The 22,846-nt window shown below is 37.0% G+C and overlaps 1 protein-coding gene across 1 annotated transcript; it reads left to right on the top strand.

Moving 5' to 3' along the window:
* The first annotated feature begins 22 nt into the window (after positions 1-22).
* On the top strand, positions 23-16,907 carry LOC121425500 (DNA polymerase lambda-like). The gene is made up of 7 exons (XM_041621572.1): positions 23-220; positions 2,891-3,621; positions 4,143-4,220; positions 5,289-5,396; positions 7,374-7,553; positions 11,538-11,666; positions 16,438-16,907. The coding sequence occupies exons 2-7, from the start codon at positions 2,896-2,898 to the stop codon at positions 16,675-16,677; spliced, it is 1,461 nt and encodes a 486-aa protein (XP_041477506.1). The 5' UTR covers positions 23-220; positions 2,891-2,895; the 3' UTR covers positions 16,678-16,907.
* Positions 16,908-22,846: the final 5,939 nt, after the last annotated feature.

The raw sequence follows: 22,846 nt of genomic DNA, 5'->3' as shown, positions 1-22,846 counted from the left end.
GCATGTTTTATTGTAATTAAATCTAAGACAAAAATATCAACTATAATTTTCGGACTTTATTACAAAATTTATATATTCTTTAGTTTAATTGAAAAGTCATATGTGCATCAAGAAATACCTTTTGCCTGAAATCTGACCATCGAAATCAAGCGATCCTCACCGACCTTTAAGGCCTTTAGCTCAGCTTTACAGAAATCACTCCAAAATAAGCAAATTTCAGGTGCAGTATTGTTTAAAATCAAACTCAGAGTATCTCTTAGAACTTAAGTATGTAAAGAAATTAGTTATATTATGACAAGAGTGATTTTTTTAAATACAGAAAGAGTTTTTCTCAAGTTCAAGTTCAAAGTAAAAAGGCAGGGCCATGCTACTAATGCAGTTCGTTTGCATGCACGCAGTGGTAGTTGGCTGCCAACATCTCTTAGACTAGTCTTATTGTTCATGAATGAGACTCGATCATTCACATTGATTGTTTTGGTTCTTTCTCACTCTAGAATTTGCATTTCTATTGTCTCATTTTGACCCTATCATCATTGGCCTGCACTCTAAAGACAAAGTCACCACATGCTACACTATTTTATTTTTAATCTAATGACATGTTTATCACTTCATGATCTCATTCTCAACTTGGCAGTCCTGCCTTGGTTTTAGTTTTACCGGTAATTTATCCACTCCTAGTACCAATGAGGTCCAAACATTAACATGCAAAATGGATGTTCCACAGTCATGGTGATGGTTAAAATAATATTTCTTGCTAAGTACCGGTACTAGTACAAGTCATGCAAGTAGGCCTACATCAATAAGGCTTAGAGTGAATAAGAGTCTACCTTGGGTCATTCATCCAATGAACAAGGTGATGATTTTGCAGTCTGACTGTTATTTTTACAATTATTGCATTGGGTTTACTTTAGAAGTTTAGTCTTTAGATATAGTTAATTACAGTTTCATCTTTGGTATTGTATTTAGTTTAGCTTTGTTTATATTCTTGATTCTTTTAATGTTGTCATCTATTTTCATGTGACTTTAAAACCTGCTTCTCCTGTCATTCCTTTCCTATTCAGATGTGTTCATTCATCACATTCCCACATCTGATTCTTTTGTTCCATATTCTTAATAATCTTAATAATCCCAACATGTTATTCATCTCCATCTACTAGTACTATCTCTTATCTTTTTTTTTACGAATTGGACTCTTTTCGTTGGTTCTTCCATTCTTTTTATTTTGATTGGTTGATTTTACTTACCGTAATTAATTTGAATACTGTAATATGATTTTAGTGAGGCAAAGTGGCCCTTCTTATAAATCAATGCACTACCAGACTTGATCAAGTTCAGATCTATTATATTGTGTCTCCTGAGTTAGTTCATCCAGGGATGTGAGAGGGTCCCTGGTTCATCTTTATCTTCATATGCTACTTCCATTTGATGTGTATGTTTGAGCTTTTGTTGTTCCCCTACTTCACTTTAACATTCATTTCCTATAAACTTACATTTTCAAACTTGGCAGTATAAATATAGTCCTCAGCATGATTCAGTTATTTGTGTGTTGTGCCAAAATTTAACTATAGAGTGAATTTCATTCAAGATTCATTTGATTATTATTCAAAAACTGATTCATGGATTACTATGACATTCGGTAGATGTCTATTTTGCAATATTTTTGCCAAGATTTGAAAAAGCACTAACAGTTTTATGAAGTGGTTTATGAGTAAAACTTTGAGGTCTTCATACTGTTAGTAACCCTTTGTGGGGAAATAAGGTGTTGAGTAGGATAGTTTGAGGTGAGGATTGAAGAGCATCTCGTAGAAGTTTGCGCTCTTTGTCAATTTAACATTTGGTCTGTGCGGAACTGGATGGTTGTTGGACAAGAGCCACGTCCAACAGTATCTTGTTGGTAAATTGGTCATTTTGTGCCAGAAGCTTTTTTTAGTTTGGAGAGCCAAGTTAAAGAGAAATGCCAGTAGTTACAGTAAACACTAATTTCATGAGAAAGTCTGTAAAACCAGGCTTAATTGTCAGTATATCATCGAGGATCTAGATCTGGTACAGTTACATAAACTGAAATTTGTGAAATCTTGAAATCTACGCTGAAAAATGTTTACACTGAAGATCACCAATTCACAGATAGGCACACGTGGGACAGTGTATTATAATTGCTGGAATAAAGACCTGATGGAATTGACCGAATCCGCACTTATTTTTGCTTATTTCTCAGCAATTACACAATTTCTTCCAGAATCTTTTGGCACATATTTTTTATTCATACAAATAGACACTTGGGTGATCATTATATTAGATTCTGCAAAAAGTCATTTTGAGATCGTTACCAGAACTGGAATTTATCTTTAACTTCTGGTCAGATAGGTTGATGCGAGACATTGTGCCCTTAAGGTGGGTTAGAGCATGTCGGTCATTGATAGAGGCCAGCCTGTGCCACAATTATTAGAGAAATCGTATAGTGGATGTACCTTCACAAAGATTTTGGTCAGTAGAAGGGGACATTGTGTTGAACAAATTACCTATAAATATGCAATTCTATAGGTGATTTGTAGGCGTTGTAAGATATCTCAAACTATTTTTTTGCTTTTCTCCATGAACACCCATGTAAACTTCATCATATTTTCCAGTTCAGAAACACCATAGAAGATGGTTCATATACTGGAACCTGCAGGTCTGGGTTAACACTCTAGCTGTATAGTGGGCTCATATCTGGGGGGATGATGTAAAAAGTCATTAAAACATACTGTACTTCAAAAGTTTAAAATCTCAAATGAAAAATCTAAATGTACAAAAAAAATGCTACACCTGATCAGCTACCAGCATTGCAGTTGAAGCATATCCACTATTCCTGATCAACTCATAAACATTGTATTCTGTTATTTTCCCCCAGGTAGCATGGCTACAAAGAAGCGTAACTCTGAGGGTGATGCCTACTCAAACAATAAAAGACAAAAACAGAATGATTCTGTTGGTAGTTCATCTGGAATGTTCTCTGGTCTGAAAGTCTTCATCCTCCAAGCAGGGCTTGGGAAGGCAAGGACAGATATCTTCAAGAAGCAATTGCTGAAGCATGGAGCTGCAGTAAAGCCTGCAGTCGATGATCAGACAACTCATGTTATTGTCGATGAGGAGATGACATTCCCAAGGTTTTGTCGGATCATGAAGTTCGAGGAGTCTCAGGTACCGGATCAACTGAAGATCGTCAAAGCCCAGTGGCTGAGTTCTTGCCTATCAGAATCAATATTGATTGATCTTGAGGAGTTCATCCTAGCTCCTGTGAGGTCAGAAAAATTCAAGTTGTTCACACCGAAAGAAGAGACACCGATTAAGAGTGATGATACTGGAAGTTCTGATGGCAAGGTAGAGCTGCTGCAAGGATCTGAAATGGCAGGGACATCATCAAAGGGAATTCCTGGTTCTGGATCAACCAACATCATCACAAGTCCCTCCAAGTGGCCTGTAGCGAAGGGTTATGATAGTGATGATAGTAACTATGTACCCAGCGATGATGAAGATGGTGGAAGGGAGAGTGGGGAGGAAGAGGAGAGGAGGATGTTGCCTTCTGATGCAGACTCATCCTCTAATGCTTCTACACCTAACACCTCACCATCCAAACTACCAGTAAGTGTTTATCTTGTACCGATTTGTACAGAATAAGTTTTATGCTACATAAACAAACGGATTCATATAGACCATAGTGCAAAGTTAAATGCAGCCTTGATGATACTCAAACAAAATCTTTTTGACAGCTATGCACCTATGGTTTTGTGTTATAATGGGGCTTGGGTTTTGTATCTTGTTTTATTTCTCATACGTACTAGAGATGGACGTCGTATTTGAACTTTTTTAGCATTGATTTTGCTATAAATCATTCATGATAATAAAATAATTACTCCTCTTCCTCCTCTTTCTCCTCCTCCTTTTCCTCCACCTCTTTCTCCTCCTCCTCCCTTCTCTTTCTTCTCTTACTCCACTCCTGCTCCACCCCCTGCTCCTCCTTCCCTCATCTCTGTCACTACAGCTATCATTCAACCGTTTTCCACTACTAAGTGATCTAGCAGGGTACTACTTTTTTCACAACTATAACTATTACTTCAAACTTATTTTTGCTCACATATTTATTTTCCTTTTGCCATTTTCAGAGGGGAAACTGGGTTTGTTCAAGACCATCAACAGCTTACAAGGCAACCCATAATGAACATATTACTGACAAATTGGAGGTAAAGTATGTCAGTCTTAAGTAGTTTCCTGCTGTTATAGATACAAAGCTCAAAATAAGTACATTATTTAACTATTCAAATTGTTTTTAAAGCGTGAACCAAACGAAATAATGAAATATATATATTTGTTTGCCTGCTCATGCAGTTAGAATGCCTTTTTCCTATTAAAGGATATCAAGTGGACTATATATTTGATATTTTGATTATGCCTTCACCAACCAAAGTTGAGGGAGGCAAAAAATACTTTGAGGTTGCCTTTCCTTTTCTACTCTTTTCATATTCATGATGTCTAAAGGACTGTATGATGGATCAACATCAAACTATGGTCATGTACATGATATAAGTGAAGATGATCAGGGCCCAGTAACACAAAGATTAGCGTTTAATCGCTAAATGAAATTGCCTATCAAGATCATCATCTCACAGCCATTTGCTCAGTAGACTGACATAGAACCAATCAGAATTCTTCTTTCATGTAAGCGATTAATCGCTAACCTTTGTGTTACGGGGCCCTGATTAGTTTTAGGGTATCAAGTTGATGATGATGATGATGCATAGCATTTGTATAGTGCCATATATCTGTCAATGACATTCAAAGGCTCATTTTTGGAGGAGCTAGCCAATCTTGGTTGCCTAGAAGTACGCGCACACAAAACTGTGACCCGCAGGTCTCTACTCCCAGTTCTCTGGTCAAAAAGGTCAGTTCATAACTGTCAGTATCTTTTTCTTGCAATTACTGAAGGACCATGATCAAACTTTGTTCTTGTTGGAGGGACCATGATTTCATCAGATTTTGAGGTCATACGGTTAAAGGTCCAAGGTCACAATGGTCGCTGTATGTGAAAATATCTCATCCTCACAATGACTGAATAACTGATCGAGGGTTTAACTCTAAACTTGTTTCATGTATGCATGCAAAAGTGAGGATGATCAGATTTAAATTTAGGGTCAAAAGGTCAGAGTGGCCAGTGGTCACTCCCCACAGTTTGAAGGGCTTATCTGGTCTCAAGAGTGTTTAAACAGTGAATAATTAATTTATTAATGACTATGTATGCTTTTTGCTCACAGGTTTTAATGAAGGCCTATGAGAACACGAAAGACAGATGGAGAGCGCTTGGGTACAAAAAGGCTATATCAGCTCTCAAGAATTATGGCAAAGATGTCACTACATGGGAAGTAAGTTTATACTGCTCGTTGCCATTTCTTCAATTTGCAAAATTATCTTGGCATAAGCATTAGGACAAATAAGATTGTTGATATTTGTTTGAGAAGTGTTACAAGGAAATTTGGTTACTAAATTGTAATTATGATGATGAAAGCTTTGATGAAGAGATGCCCACCAGTACTGAAGGATGGTCATGATGTTAGCTGAGTAAGAAAATCCTTAAACTGTTGGAGATTGGCTTATTATGGTATAACACACATTTTACAACACCTGGTTTTGTCTCCAAGGGGTTAAGACAATGCTGTGTGATGATTTTCGATAGCTGACTTTATTGGAACAATGATTTCAGGTTTTTGGTATTATTTAATGAAAGAATGCAATATTATCAGCAAGCAACAAGAAATCAAAGGTAAAATGTAATAATGGTCCTTATCCCAAGCTTCTAATTCATTCACATTCATTTTGTTGTCCACATGGAAATTTGTTTCCATATATCACATGCATCGATACAATTATACAAAATTGCAGTAGAAAGCGACAAATACAAGGGAAGTTCTTCAGGATAATGTAAATGCTTTTCCAATAAAGATGTAAAAGTAAAGACGAGAAGTGAAGAAGATCATTTGAAAGAAAAGAAATATAAGGTGACAAGATTATTGTATTTGCGGATGGAGAGGGGAATAAAGGAATTTAGGAAACGTTGTATGTCTCTCATCATAGGGTTTGTCTGCTTGATCCAGAATAAGGACTGGCATCATCAATAATAATAATTAACATTTATATAGAGAAAAAAAGAAAAGAGAAAAAAGAAGTAGCAAAATACAGTGAGATAGAACAGGAAATGGAATTAAGACGACTGCTTAATAAGGTAAGATTTGAGGAGTGTTTTGAAAGAGTTCTATGTAGGCTGATGACACCCAATCCAGTCTTTGGGCTGGCCGGGTGCCCAGGCTTACCAGCAGTCATAATAAGGATATTAAGATTTTGAAGCAGAATGGCCCTCCTGATGCCAACTCGAGACAGATACTATTAGATCACTACCTGGGGGCCGTTTCATAAAGCTGTTTGACAGTTAAAGAGGGACTCAAAGAATGATTGATTATCCTTGTGGTACATGGTATTCACCATTGAATGTTCATTGGTGATTATTTAGCATGTAAGAAAGGTTCACCAGCCATTCTCAAAGTAGCTCTTAACTTACGAACAGCGTCAGTCCTTCACGTTTATAATTTCGTGGAGCTCAATAAATCGCTCTCCTTATTTTTTTGAGGAGCTCAATAGAGCTCCACATATTCGACTACATGGGACTGCAATATTAACCGAGATTAAATTAAAATCAGAGTCGGGAAAGAGATGAATATTCTTCAATTTTCTGATAGATTTCAACTAAATCAAAGTAATTTCAAGGAATTATGGAAAAAAGAAGGCCATTTCATGGATTTAAAGATCAGAAATGTGAAATTTTAGCAAATTTTTTTTATTTTTTAAATTTTTTTTTGAGGAGCGCAATTTTTTGCTCTCCTTATTTTTTTTAAGGAGCGCGGTAGGAACGCCGGCGCGATCGCACCTCAAAAATGAAGGTCTGCAGCGTTATGAAACACACCTACCTGGACAGGTAGTACTGGTACCAATACCAATATCGCAAGTCCTGAAGAGAGCCTTTGAGCAGACCTGACCTCATGATGCTTTTATGAAGCTTTATGAAATACACCCTATCAAGGCTTGAACAAGTAAAAATGAATAATAAACCAACAGTACCCATACCAAACTAACCAGTGAGTGTTTGAAATTCCACATGATTGCCAATTGTGTTGGTGCTTCAATCACCAGTGGTGATATATTACAAGTCTGAATGATGTTACTGATCACCACTAGTAATTGATAGCTATTGGTGATAGAGTCTGGGAGCTATAAGTAGGAATCTTTTCAGCTTGAGGTAAAATTTCAGCATTTTTCCCATGACAAAAGAAAATTCTGTTTCTTTCCAGGAAGCCAGTGCCATCCCTGGTATTGGAACCAAGATGGCAGACAAGATCCTGGAGATCATAGAAAGTGGACACCTTAGGAAGATAGACCATGTCTGCAAAGGAGAAGATATGGAGGCCATAGATCTATTCAATAATGTATGGGGAGCTGGACCAACAGTAGCCAGGGAATGGGTACAACAGGTAAAGTAAGAGGTCATAGATCTATTCAATAATGTATGGGGAGCTGGAACAATGGTCACAAGGAAATGGGGCCAACAGAAAAAACGAGATCATAGATCTATGGAATAATGTATAGGGAGCTGGACCAACAGTAGCCAGGGGATGGGTCCAACAGGTAAAGCAAGAGCCCATAGATCTATTCAATAATGTATGGGGAGCTGGAACAATGGTCACAAGGGAATGGGGCCAACAGAAAAAACCAAGAGGTCATAGATCTATGGAATAATGTATGGGGAGCTGGACCAACAGTAGCCAGGGGATGGGTCCAACAGGTAAAGCAATAGCCCATAGATGTGTTCAATAATGTATGGGGAGCTGGAACAATGGTCACAAGGGAATGGGGCCAACAGAAAAACAAGAGATCATAGATCTATGGAATTATGTATGGGGAGCTGGACCAACAGTAGCCAGGGGATGTAAAGCAATAGCTCATAGATGTGTTAAATAATGTATGGGGAGCTGGAACAATGGTCACAAGGGAATGGGGCCAACAGAAAAAAAGAAGAGGTCATAGATCTATGGAATAATGTATGGGGAGCTGGACCAACAGTAGCCAGGGGATGGGTCAAACAGGTAAAGCAATAGCTCATAGATGTGTTCAATAATGTATGGGGAGCTGGAACAATGGTCACATGGGAATGGGGCCAACAGAAAAAACCAAGAGGTCATAGATCTATGGAATTATGTATGGGGAGCTGGACCAACAGTAGCCAGGGGATGTAAAGCAATAGCTCATAGATGTGTTAAATAATGTATGGGGAGCTGGAACAATGGTCACAAGGGAATGGGGCCAACAGAAAAAAAGAAGAGGTCATAGATCTATGGAATAATGTATGGGGAGCTGGACCAACAGTAGCCAGGGGATGGGTCAAACAGGTAAAGCAATAGCTCATAGATGTGTTCAATAATGTATGGGGAGCTGGAACAATGGTCACATGGGAATGGGGCCAACAGAAAAAACCAAGAGGTCATAGATCTATGGAATTATGTATGGGGAGCTGGACCAACAGTAGCCAGGGGATGTAAAGCAATAGCTCATAGATGTGTTAAATAATGTATGGGGAGCTGGAACAATGGTCACAAGGGAATGGGGCCAACAGAAAAAAACAAGAGATCATAGATCTATGGAATAATGTATGGGGAGCTGGACCAACAGTAGCCAGGGGATGGGTCAAACAGGTAAAGCAATAGCCCATAGATGTGTTCAATAATGTATGGGGAGCTGGAACAATGGTCACAAGGGAATGGGGCCAACAGAAAAAACCAAGAGGTCATAGATCTATGGAATAATGTATGGGGAGCTGGACCAACAGTAGCCAGGGGATGTAAAGCAATAGCTCATAGATGTGTTAAATAATGTATGGGGAGCTGGAACAATGGTCACAAGGGAATGGGGCCAACAGAAAAAAACAAGAGGTCATAGATCTATGGAATAATGTATGGGGAGCTGGACCAACAGTAGCCAGGGGATGGGTCAAACAGGTAAAGCAATAGCCCATAGATGTGTTCAATAATGTATGGGGAGCTGGAACAATGGTCACAAGGGAATGGGGCCAACAGAAAAAACAAGAGATCATAGATCTATGGAATAATGTATGGGGAGCTGGACCAACAGTAGCCAGGGGATGGGTCAAACAGGTAAAGCAATAGCCCATAGATGTGTTCAATAATGTATGGGGAGCTGGAACAATGGTCACATGGGAATGGGGCCAACAGAAAAAACCAAGAGGTCATAGATCTATGGAATTACGTATGGGGAGCTGGACCAACAGTAGCCAGGGGATGTAAAGCAATAGCTCATAGATCTGTTCAATAATGTATGGGGAGCTGGAACAATGGTCACAAGGGAATGGGGCCAACAGAAAAAAACAAGAGGTCATAGATCTATGGAATAATGTATGGGGAGCTGGACCAACAGTAGCCAGGGGATGGGTCCAACAGGTAAAGCAATAGCCCATAGATCTGTTCAGTAATGTATGGGGAGCTGGAACAACGGTCGCTAGGGAACAGATCCAGCAGGTAAAGCAAGAGGTCATAAGGTGTATTAAATAATGCATGGGGAGCTAGACCAACAGTACAACATGTAAAACAAGAGAAAGCCTAGATCTATGTACTGGTATTCAGTAATGTATGGGGAGCTAGCCCAACGGTCGCTAGGGATTGGGTCCAACAGATAAAACAAGAGCAGGCCTAGATCTATTCAGATCTCAATAGAATATGGGAGCTGGAAAACCGTAGCTGCTGAAATTATCTCTGTTACGTTTGTTTGAGGTTTATCCCTGATTTTTTTCATACGGCGACTGGATTAATCGAGAATTGTAGATTCGAAAGTCAGTAAGCCAGTTCGTAGTTCCTTTCTACGCATGATCAAAAGATTCTACGCATGATCAGAAAAAGGTCATTTGTTCTAAAGTGACATGGTGATATAAAATCTAATGAGATAAGCACCAACTTTGATGTCTTGATTATTCATATATTCTTTTCAATTGTCGTTTTCATTTACATCCACAAAAAACAACCATGCTTCCACGAACGACTGGTATTTCACAGTTTGTCAAATACATTGTGCAACATGCTAAGACATGCATTCAAAGTAGGAATGCAACAAATACCTTCATTAAGTTTTCATTGGTGTGCTATTCTAGTCACCTGGTCTATTCAATTTCTTCATCCTGCTATGTAAGGCAAGCTTACGTAATATCTTGCTTTGAAATCTGCATATCATGATGAAAGAAATGAAAGGTCATTTGACCAAAATTGCCCATGAAGTAACTACGAACTGGGCTATTGTAAAGGGGGTTACTTATTGGTCAAAAGCAGCCAAGTGCGATAGGTCATGAATTATGCCCATAATACTCGTATTGTTCCTTCGCTTGATTTCCATTTTTGCAGTTAATTTGAATCAAATTAGAGAGCAATCTGATTTACCAAATAAAGAACAAATTAGGGGAAAAGTCATTTGATATCGAAATGGAATCAATTTTTCCTCGTGTATTTTTGGTAGAGTGCCCTCTAGTGTTTTCTTTCCATTAATAGCCAGTCGGTCCATGGTCCAAGTTAGTACATCATAAGTAGAAATCAATGATATGTAATATGTTTTAACCAATCTAGCAAACACCTCAGGATACATCTTGCACATATTTTATTCTCACAGTTCTATTAATTTTATGGGCAGTAAACTCTTTAAAAAAATTGAATTAGAATTTGTCCAGAGCAATACTTGATCCACTGAATTAGGCATCCATTTTCCTTTGATACAAATATTTCTTCAGATTTCTTGTTTTTTTTTTAAATAGATAAAAAAACAGACAAAAAATATTTTGTGAATAAGTTTCCATTCCCAATTGTTCCATCAACACAGGGTATACAGACAAAGTTCATCAGAATACCAATATATTTACTTATTTTTTGTTGCTGTTTTCCTTCTTTTACAGTACATCTAAAAACTTATTCCATGGAGGGATCTTTTTGATAGATTGATGTCAGAGAGCTTTTAAAGAAATTTATGTATTTCATTTTTAGCTGGGGATTCAGCCCCCCCCACTTTTTTCCAAAACCGTGTACAAAATGTAAAATTACCATATGATCGTGATTTGGTGCAAGGTCAGGCCCCCCCCCTACTTTAAAACCGTGGCCCCTGTTTAGTCCCATTCAATATTACCAATATCAAATAGTGTCGATGTCATTCATGCTTTTTTTTCCTTTAAATTTCTACACTAGTGTATGTATGGACATCAGTAAGATGTGGCCATGAGAACGTAGAATGATGAAACTCAGCGATTTGTTTTTTACACTGACAGAGAATAACAGTTTTTCTGTTCGTTTGTATTTTAAATCATATGTGGTGTCTATTGTTGATTTTGATATATATTAGAAAGTATATTACTTGTTGAAGAATGTTTAATAATTTTTTTTTGTTTTTGCTTAATCTTTTATTTGTATCAGGGATTCCGGACGCTTGAGGATTTGAGAGAAAAGGCCAAGCTGAGCAAGCAGCAACAGATTGGTCTGAAACACTATCATGAATTCTTGGAAAGAATGCCAAGAGAAGAAGCAGGAGAGATTGAAAGGACTGTAAGTATGGAACGATTCGATTCGGGTTACGTGAGGACGGTTAAAAAATTTGAAGTAAATGGTAATGATGATGAAGATGATATTGTTATTAGTCTTGAGGATAATGATGTTGCTGCTGCTTTTTTTTTCTGTTGAAGATTATTAATGGTGGAGTTGTTGATGATGATGATGATGGTGATGATGAAGGTGGTGGTGATGTTGGTGATGGTGATGATGGTTGTGGTGGTAACAAAGAAGAAGACGATAGTTCTGATGGTGATGTTGATGGTGATGTGATGATGATGATAATGATGATGTGATGATGTGATGATGAAGATGATGATGTGATGATGATGATGATGATGATGATGGTGATGATGATGATGATGATGATGATGATGATGATGATGATGATGATGGTGATGATGATCATGATCATGATTATGAAGAAGATGATGATGATGGTGATGATGATGATGGTATCGGTGTTGAAGATGATATTGCTGCTGCTTCTGCTGCTGGTGATAATTGATGATTATGGTGGTTACAGAAGTGGTGGTGATGCTGCTGCTGCTAATGATGATGATGAGATTGATGATTTTGAATTGTAATAGTTGTGTTGTTAGCCATGACATTGATGATGATGTCGGTGCCGATATTAATGATACAGGCAATGAGGCAAGGAGGAATCACCATCAAAGTCAGTTAGCATGATTATCAGCATGTATAAACATCATCTACATGTATGACAATGATATGCTTCATATTTATGTAACGATTAGATAATAATATGCAGTGCTCGGAAACATTATATTAAAGATAAATACCAGTTATGGTAACAATCTCAAAATTAGTTTGAACAGAATCAAATAAAATTACCACCAAAGTGTTTGTATAAATAAAATATGTGCCAAATAGCTGTGGAAGAAAATACGTAATTACTGAGAAATATTTAAAATAACCACGGATTCAATCAAATGTCTGGTATTTTTCGAAGCAAAATTAATACAATTTCACACATTTGCTTTACTGTGTTAATGATCATCAGAATTATCAATTTTTTAGCTGATTTCATGATTTTACAAAGATAAGTTTACATTAATGTAACAGATCTAGATGTATGAGAATGTTTTGACAATTAACCTTAAATTAAAAAACTTTCTCATGAAATAATTGTTTGCTGCAACTACTGTATTTAATCTTTAAAACGCTATATAAATGTTGCATATTATTATTATTAGTTGTTGTAATGATATTCTTGATACAGAAATGAATGCCTTTAATTGATTTTTATTACATGTAGTCACTATAATGAACCCAGTGAAAGTACAATGTTTTTTAGTAGGCCACATCCTACTTTCTTTGAAGAACATTTTTGACATTTGTCATTTCCGTTTTAAAGTAAATCAGGAAGGTACATGTAATCGGGAAATGATGATAGTGTCACATAACACGGGTTTGTGAATCAACAGTGTGTATTCCATAGTTTTCAAGAAAAATGTAATAGTTGAAATATCCAGATTATCATGACACGATCTATAGTTATTAAAAAAATAATGATAGTAACCTATGTTATGATTTATAACTTATAGTTCAATTTTTGGGAAAAGAAACATGAATATTTACATGTTTGATTTTTGCTCGTATAAGAAGAATTAGTGGGAATTATCTCAGCATACTCTGCGAAGTTTATGTTGTTGTGTTGTTATATCATATTTGTATCACATTGGCTATCACTACCATAGGCAGATCCACACCTCCCCCCCCCCCCCCTCCATTGGCGGAGCAAAAACAGGAAAAGGGGGGAAGAAAGAAAAGAAAAAGAAGGGAAAGTAGAGGAGAAAAGAAGAGGAAAAGTAAGAGGAGGAAGACGAGTGAATAAAATTAAGTTATGGGAAAAATTTTAAAATAATATCTTTCATGTCACTAAGTCTGTATAAAATTTTTGATTGCTCTTTACGCTCACTCCGCATGTTCGATGATATACATATCTTGCTCAATATAGGCTGAATTGGAGCTTAAAATATCAAGTTTTGAAGTCAATATTACAAAATATATTTCTGCTTGGGACATGGAGCTTTCATTGTATTGTTTGATTCACAATTTGATTTAATAAAAAGACTGCTCTGTAAAATGTCTGTTTTATGGTATGAATAACAACATATTCAGCTCACACTTGCATGATTTGATTTGTCAAGTACCTGTTTTCTTCTTGGGCTTGAATTCCATAAAGTTAATAAAATATCCTTTTTCAGGTGTGAATGTCAAAACATATCTCACGTTTTTATTGGTGACAAATGATTTATGTATATTGATTCTAACAAACTACTCTATTCAGAATTACAAACGTGCTTAAAATTTCTAGTTTTCAGGCCTTGATATTAACAATTTTTGCGCTCTCATTAGAAGGCTTAGTAGATTAATAAATAAGAGAACATTTTCATGAATTCATAATAATCAAATTGTCCCTTTTTTTAAATTGACAGGTTTCATCTTGCGCTTAGGAAGAACATTGCTCAGAATGTTCAATTTTCAGGATAAGATACATGAAATTTAAAAAAGAATTAGCTTGCGCTTCACGCTCGCACTATTTTGTTAGGGCTCATGAGATTATTATATATTGATATATGTTGTTTTATACAACATATGTTGTTTTATACAAAAAATCTGAGAAGTGATTGTTAGGACTTCCCCTTTAAATATACCAACAAAAATCATCTTTGAGTGGCCGATCAGACAAAATATGGGTGAAAAAAATTTGAGGGCCACCTCTTTATATATTGGCGAAAGCTGGATCCGTCCCTGACTGCAGTGCTTGTGTTATACTATCAGTTATCAACTTGAGATAAAAATGCTTTTCTTAAACCATGTATCATTTATGTTCATGTTGTCACACAGAAAATGAAAGCAGTTTTCATCACTTAATGGTGCACAGTAGCTGAGATGAAAATACCTCTTTCAAAAAGATTTTCTTTTCAGATGCTATTTCTTACAAGTGCTCTTCATGGTTTTCCATGATGCAATAATCAGTTCTTCGAATTGATTTGTATTTAAAAGGGTTGTCTTGTTTCAGTTTTTTTTTTTCTCAATGAAAATTATATTTTAAGTGCTTCCTCTTGCTCTTGGGATGAATGAAGTGTTATTGATGTGTCAGTTGCACTTCACAAAAGCCTGACTTTAATAAATCAAAATTAAAATTTTAAATAAAAACTGAAATGACAAGCTCTAATAATAGTGATTTATGATAGGTTTCTAGAGTGCTTTAATGTTTCTAAAGGCCCGGTCCCACTGCAATTACGGATGCAATGCAGATGTAAAATGTAAAAAATCTTGCCATCCGTTGGAAAACGCTATGCATCCGTTGTGCACTCATTGCATACGTTTTACACACGCTCTATCCATCGAGCATCCGTCCACTGTGATTTCATCCATGCAAAAAGTTTTGAGCTGCACAAAACTTATAGAACGGATGAGCTTTCCGCCAGTACGATGTAAATCTGCAACATATAAGAGCAACAAAGGTTCCATGTCCGTTATCCGTATCCTCTCTGCATCTTCGTAACTCGCATCCATTGCAGTTGAATAACGGAAAGAGGGAAGAAAGATAAGGAACAGCATGGAAATAGAAAGGATGCAAAGTCATCCATTTTCATCCACATGGTTTCTGATGAGCAATCGTTTAACATCCGCGCTACATGTGCATACTACCCCTCAGCTCACATCTGTTCTCTTTCATTATATTTTTGCAATTTTTTGCCAATTTTGTCCATTTCTGGATTTGTTGGAAATGGATCGAGCCACCCGCAAAAGTTTGCACATCCGCTGTGTCCTTTATATGTTTTGTATCCGTTGGCCAGTGAGACCAGGCCTTAAGTGCTTTACAAAATGTATTGAAGAGTATAACATGAGAACATAACATAATTCATGATATTTCAATAACAAATGAAAAACATAAAGTAATTAGATTTTTTTATTTGATTTTATTTCTGCACTCAGGATAAATATGCAACATAACGTCTAGGTGATACAATTAAGTTTTACAAAACAATTAAGCAAAAGTCATAGTAAATCAATGAAAAATAAATATTAACAAGAAGCAATATTCAATGAAAAAAAAAGAACATAGCAGTTTAAATTAATGCAGGAGACCATCATCATGAGCGGTTAAGCTTGAAAATGATGGTGGCCTCGTAAAATGGTACATAAATAAATGGTAATAAAGTGTCATATACATTGACAAACGTACTAGCTGCTTACCTAAGTTGGAAAATCCAAATTTTACAAATGTATGTAATTATTGAATGCAAAAAGCAGGAATAAAACAATTAGACATATTGTAGAGATTTAATATTTTTTCTTAAAAGTGATTCATATTCTGTGTGATTCAAATTGCATTCCTGAATGGATTTATAGACTTATTTTACCTTATTAATATCTTATAATAAAGGAAAACTACAATTTACAAGAAGGGAGTTAATGTGTAGTAATGATTTATGCAACCTTTATTTTTGTATTTGATATTTACCATGGGTAGTCTCTCCCATGAACAAAAGAGCCCTGCACAATAAAAAATATCTTTAAAATACAATATGGAAGAGGGGAATCATAGAAAAATTACAATAAATAAATACTCTAAATTGCTAAATAGAATAACATTACATAAAAATTAGATTTGAATGCAAAACCAAAGAATGACAGGATTTTTTTTCCCTTTATGATACATAGAAGAAAAAAATGATTCAAATGACAGAAAGGAGACAACCAAGAATCAATTTGCTTTGTTGATATATAGGTACGAGAGACTGCTGAATCCTTGTTTCCGGGTATGCTAGCCGTGGTTTGTGGGTCCTACCGGAGAGGAAAACAGACTTGTGGTGATGTAGATGTCCTCATAACGCATCCTGATGGAAAATCTCACAAGGGGGCGCTGTCCAAGATCCTAGATGTCTTACGGCAGACGGGTGAGTCAATGTTGTATGTTTCTCTGAGGTTCTTGGTTCTATCAAGTAGGAATCACTTATCATGGAGTTAACCACCGACATGCATTAGACTGAACTTGTGAAAAGAGCTTGGGATCTAGAAGTGGAAAGATATGGTGAAGAAGGAAAGATGTGTGATTGGTCCAGGGACGTGAGAGGGAGAATTAGGAGGATGGTCAATACAGAAAGGAGGGAGTGTCATCTTTGCATGAGAGTCAGTAACCCCTCATAAGAGGGAAAATACTGTTTGAAATATGTGATGATGATTGTGACTGATGATGATGATGATGTTGATGATTGTGACTGTGATGATGATGATGGTGATGATGATGATGATGATGATGATGGTGATGATGATGATGATGGTGATAATGGTGATGTTGATGATTGTGACTGTGATGATGATGATAATAATGATGGTGATGATGATGATGATAATGATGATGGTGGTGATAATGATGATGATTGTGACTGTGATGACAATGGTGATGGTGATTGTGACTGTGATGATGGTGATGGTGATGGTGAGAATGATTATGATGATGATGATAACTGTGATGATGATGATGATGATAATTACTGTGACATTGATGCAGATGATAATGATGATAGCCTTGTGAAGATTGCATATCCTTTCACTTTTATTCCTCTGTCCCTGATGCACAATGTCCTTTGTAAGTTTACAAAGAGAAGCGCAGTGAATTTTCAAGAAAACAATGAAGAATGCATGAATATACATCATAGCTAGAAAATAGTAAGCTTTCGAATGTCTGCGACTGCAACGTAATCCTAGTTCACCGGAAGTGGTGGCTCCGCTCGTTTAGTATCACGTTCGTACATTGATGAAAACAGTTTCGATTTAAGTCGACATACCCGTACCAGGCCACAGCATATACCAGCGTGATAGCGAGCGGGCCGTGGGCCGATGCTCGGCCGGAGAATCAGGCGTAGTATCACGCTTTGAACCAGTGAGGCGACTGTGGGGACAACATTTGCACTTGTGCACAAAAAGCTGAAAAAAACACGGTTGTTTGGAAATAGAACATCAATTATCTATCGGATATGTAGTGTCTGAAAACAGGACACACTAAATGTAATGGAAAAGCTGGTAACAAGCAGTAATTTGCAGTTTACCAGCCCTGTTGAATCAACGAAACTCGAATGTCGATGCGGCTTCATTCATTTTTGCTAAGCTTGGATGACTTCATGTACGAACTATGACACCGAACGTCAAAACCCTCAAATACGAGTCACAGATTTGGGAAGTGAACGAGAAGGCTCGTCACAGATTACTTCGCGCATGCGCAGCGCTCCCATAATTCTTAAGTCTCGTACATCCACATGGCTCGTCACAGAAAACGAAAGGTCTCTTAATATCTTGAACAGATGTGCATAATACATGTTGATATTGCTGGCCGTCCATAGTTGTGACTGATCGGATCATTCGCAACTCTTTGTAAGACGGGGCCCTGTTGTTGTTATGTTTGTCAGGTCTCCTGTTTTTTTATCAAGTAGTCCTAAGTCAGTAAACTGGTCATTGGCCTTTTTTATATGAAAATGGTTGGTTACTATTTTCTTCTTTGTTGTTAAGGGACCAGAAAGAGGGCAAGAAATGAAGAGAGGAGAAGACAAATGGATGGGGAAATTAAGAGTTATGGTGGTTAATGAGAAAGAGAGATGGAAATCAGAGAAAGAATGAGAGAGGTAGGGGGGGACGAGAGAGATAGAAAGAGAATGAGATGAGCAGAAGAGGAAATAAAAGGTAAAGGGACATTCAATGTTTGACAACGAGGGGGTTAGAAAAAGGGAGAGAGAGAGAGAGAGAGCACATATTTTAGATTTAAGAAAAATAGAAACAAGTAATTAATAGAGTATTAGACATGTTAAGAGTGAAAATAAGGTTATTAAATGTTTCCTTTTTATCAAGAAATAATTGTAATTATCAGAGTTTACTATCTTGCCTTTGCTATGCAGGTGATACAAAAATGACAATATATACCTATACAGGTAATTTAAAAGATAGAAGAGTCACTGTTGCTGACAACAGCACGGCGGCATTGGCAGCAACTTGGGAAGTTGCCGGGATTCAGTTTTCACGATATCTTCAACGATTCTTTGAAGATTGAATTTTCCAACCTGAAGGGAAGTTTGTCTTTAAGCTGTGGACAAAAACCACAACCTTTCCAGGCTCTCTTTGCTGCAGCAGCTCGAACTTCGTGGAGACATCACTGGGGTTAAAGGGGAATCCAACCCAAATAAAAAATTGTTTTTATAAGAAAAAGAAAAATCAGACAAGTTGATAGGTGAAGGTTTGAACAATATTGGACAAACAACAAGAAAGTTATGAATTTTTAAAAGTTGTAAATATTGGTGATCACTTTACCCATGGAGACTTCAAATTGGCCGCATATGTGATGTCATAGTGATGTAAGGCAAGGACTACTCTTCCACGGACTCCAATACATATTATGGCTAAAATGTCATTTTCCCAAAAGTTTTATTTCAAATTATATTTTTCTTTCATGAGGACATAAAACAATATACTACCTGGGTTATATTTAGATTACTGCCCCGGGGGAATGGGTACTTAGGAGAAAACCACAAATCCCTGATAATAAAGTACATGGCCTATGGGGAAAGTTGTCCTTGCCCCTTGTCATAATTTAATTACCCAGTTGCCAATTTGGAATCTACATAGTATTAGTGATTTCAATTTTAAAGCAGCTATAACTTTTTTACTGCTTGGCCGATTTCTTTCAAACTTTCACCATTCTGTTTAATTTATTTTTCTCCTTCCCAACACAACTGTTTAAGGCCAAGGCTGGATTCCCCTTTAAAGGCTCTATAGAATATATCATGCGGCAAGGGGTTATGTCTGATTAGCCATTCACGAATCATCTCTTTTCTGGCGTGGTAATGAAGTACGTCAGAAAGATGCAGACAGGTATTTCATGTTACGCGTTCAGGATAACTATGGGTCACATGGTTGGTTAGTTTTTGCTGGAGGTAGAAAGCCTCAGTAGTTGGTGCATCAAAACGGAAATGTCATGGACTACCACAAAATGTATCATTTATATCCAGGTATTCCACGCTGCCCTGGGCAGAAGTTTGATACCTCCTACATGTATTACAAGGGACCACAATGAGTTAATTAACATAACTTCTGTTTAGTTTAATTGTGCTTTAATTTGAGTAGTTGAGAAAAACTCGATTCCATGGGTTTTTTTATGGCTAACCAGGCAATCTTTTAAAGCATGTAAAATATTAATGACTTTCAAAGCAGGTATATGACGCAATTAAACAGTCCCAAGATCGAGAGAGCCTCCTTGCCTGTTTTGTTATCTTCTTGTAATTTTTAAAACAAAACTTGACGGCAGCTATTGATTCCTGTGTTCTGTCATTATTCCTCATTACGAAAATGTCCCGTTTGATTCTCGACCTCACTTCGGACTGCAAACTGCGGTTTTATACCCCGATTCGCGTTTGGAAACTTTTCCAACCCCGATAAACCCATCTTGGCCAGGTAATCCCCTTGTCTCGATTTCACCACCACGGGCCAGCTAAATGAGCGTTGAGCCAAGGACGAAATGATAAACAACGCTGTGCTATTACGTAAGACTTGTCTGCCTGTAGAAGGATCTTCGGAATGAAATTATTGTATTCGATATTAATCACGTTTTCAAAGGCATATTACATTCAGACATCCAATACTAGTCCATTTTCAATTTCGAACGAAGAAAATCGACCTTGAAATAAGAAAAGTAAGCGAATAAAAATTACGGTATGCTTAGCATGCAAGGACCGCGATGCATGCATAGTTTCTGTCCGTCCAGCAAGAAAATTGGTTCACTCGCGCAATGATACAGTCTTAACGTTCGAAAAATAGAAGTAATGGCATACCAACATACAAAGTATAATAATCATGCTGCTGATATGCACAAAAATATGAAATCATTATTTTTTTTTACCCCAAAGTCTTAATCATAATTTAAATACAAACTATGCCTGTAACTATTTTTTAATCGCAAACGTATTATTGCACCATACGTGGTTCTCCGGTAAACTGCCCATGTGCGCTGCATCCATTCCACCGTTTGTTTTGGGTCGTTTATACTTTTAGTTTCCACCATTAAATGTCTAACTTAGATATGTTGTGCTAATTTTTTTGTAAGTCAAAATGTTCATCGTTGGAGAGCGAGTTCAGGCGATTGATGAGTTGGGAAGATGGAGTGTTGGAAAGATCGATCACGTGTCTTAGTTTACAAAACCGCGTGCCCGTTGAACCCCGATCCCTTCAGTGCCCATTTTTAATATGTTCCCCTTCCTCAAGTACATCTTGTTGAATAATCACTTTAAAAAAAGTTGTTTTTTTGCCCCCCCCCCCCCTTAGCCCCCTTTTCATAGTGAAAGTTCCTTTGCAGTGTCCTTTTTTATCTTTGATCAAGCGACCCATTTGAACATGCCCATATTTGATTGTGATAAATGTCTGTTTTATTTTCTAGTTCAAAATTTATCATTCTGCTAATATGAGGTGATTAAAATTAGCGCCCTGTCCTTTTTGTCGGGAGAAAGAGAGAGAAATAGAGATGGGGTGGAATTTCCACCCCATCTCTATTTCTCTCTATATATCTTTAACAAGGGCGCCGGAAGCGAGGGGGGCAGGGGGCACTTGCCCCCCCCCCCAAATAAATTTTTTGGGGGGCAAAACGAGATTTTGCCCCCCCCCCCATGTGCCCCCCTGAAAGTAGAAAAATGATAAATTTTTAAATAATTAAAGGACAAAAGTATACGATGAAGGCACTTTTATGCCCAAAAATTGTCATTTCTATTGTCAAAAATGAACAATTTTGCCCCTGACGGAGCAATGATATTATCATAGTAAGCCTGGCGTCTTTTGACGAACAGTTCCTCTGTGAAACATACCTTTGAAAAGCCCCTTTTCCATCTTATTACAGTGTGATAATGTTTAACCTTTTAATGAATACATTTCAGACTAAAACCGAATGGCAAGCTAATTTTCTTTAATATCTAAACCTACAAATTATGAAAAAGATGGATATCTTCTTAGATAAATGATTTGATTTTATATATTTCGATCCAAAAAAGTGAAAAAAAATCAAGCACGTTTTGAAATAAAAAGATGGCTGTGTATTTATGCAAAGCGCAAGCGATTTTATTATTTTTATAACATGTCCTGAAAGTTTTCTTTTTTCCCAATTATTCACCTCCCTTCCATCATTCAACTTTCTTCCCGGTCCTATCTTTCTTCTTATTTTTCGCCTCACCTTCCGCCGCTTCGCCCCTTGATCTACCTATGATGACCCCTCCCACGGCAGGAATTTTGTGTAAAAATGGAGTATAAGTCTCGTTAATAGAGTGTTTAAAAACAAATTTGGGGGATAAAGCATAGTTAAAGTTCATTGTGAAGGATTAATCATAACTCATGAAAACTATTCTTTATACTGAGTACGCAAACAATGAAAATATTCTCAGTATATTCCAAGTAAATTTGGAATAAAGGGAAAGTGAATTGGATTAACAAAGGTATGATTTTACTGGGTATGGAACATTCTCGTCTAACCGTCTATGCACTAAATTCAGAGGCGATTTTCTTTTTTCATCATTTTTATTAGTTATGAAATTGACAATGGCCATCGATGTCATCAATGTCATCACTCTTTGGCTGGTATAAAGGGCTAGATGAGAGTTGGAGAATAGTTGGGCCGGTATGCCTTTTCTTTTCCTAACCAAGTTCTTAACAAAAACTATCTGTTTATATATATTTCGAAATTCGAGGATATAATTTCGATTTGAAATTATGTATTTTTTCCATAATAAAAGAGCACAAATAGTAGGGGGACATTTGATATTATGTACCCCTTTCCAAAATGGTAGGGGGACGCGTCCCCCCTGTCCCCCTGGGATTTCCGCCCATGGTGATGGGGGAGCTTTTGCATTTTCTAGAATAAAATTGAAAGATTTCGTGCACACTTTGGGTGAATTTTGCCCTCTCGATCGGTGGCCCCCGGATGCATACGGTCATGCATGTTTGTCATCTTAAAGTCTTTAAAAGGCCTATTGTTTTGTTGTGAATCTCCCAATTTTTCCTTTTCCTTTTTACGAGACACCATTGGAAATTTTACGGCTACCATGAAGTCGTTCGGAATTTATGCTAATTTGTTCTGTAGAAAACGTGTTCGCAGAAGCCATGTTATGTTCAAG

Source organism: Lytechinus variegatus, chromosome 12 (genome assembly GCF_018143015.1).
Source record: "Lytechinus variegatus isolate NC3 chromosome 12, Lvar_3.0, whole genome shotgun sequence".
Lineage (NCBI taxonomy): Eukaryota > Metazoa > Echinodermata > Echinoidea > Temnopleuroida > Toxopneustidae > Lytechinus > Lytechinus variegatus.
Note: the sequence above shows the minus strand (reverse complement) of the source record. Positions and strands in the feature narration are given on the sequence as shown.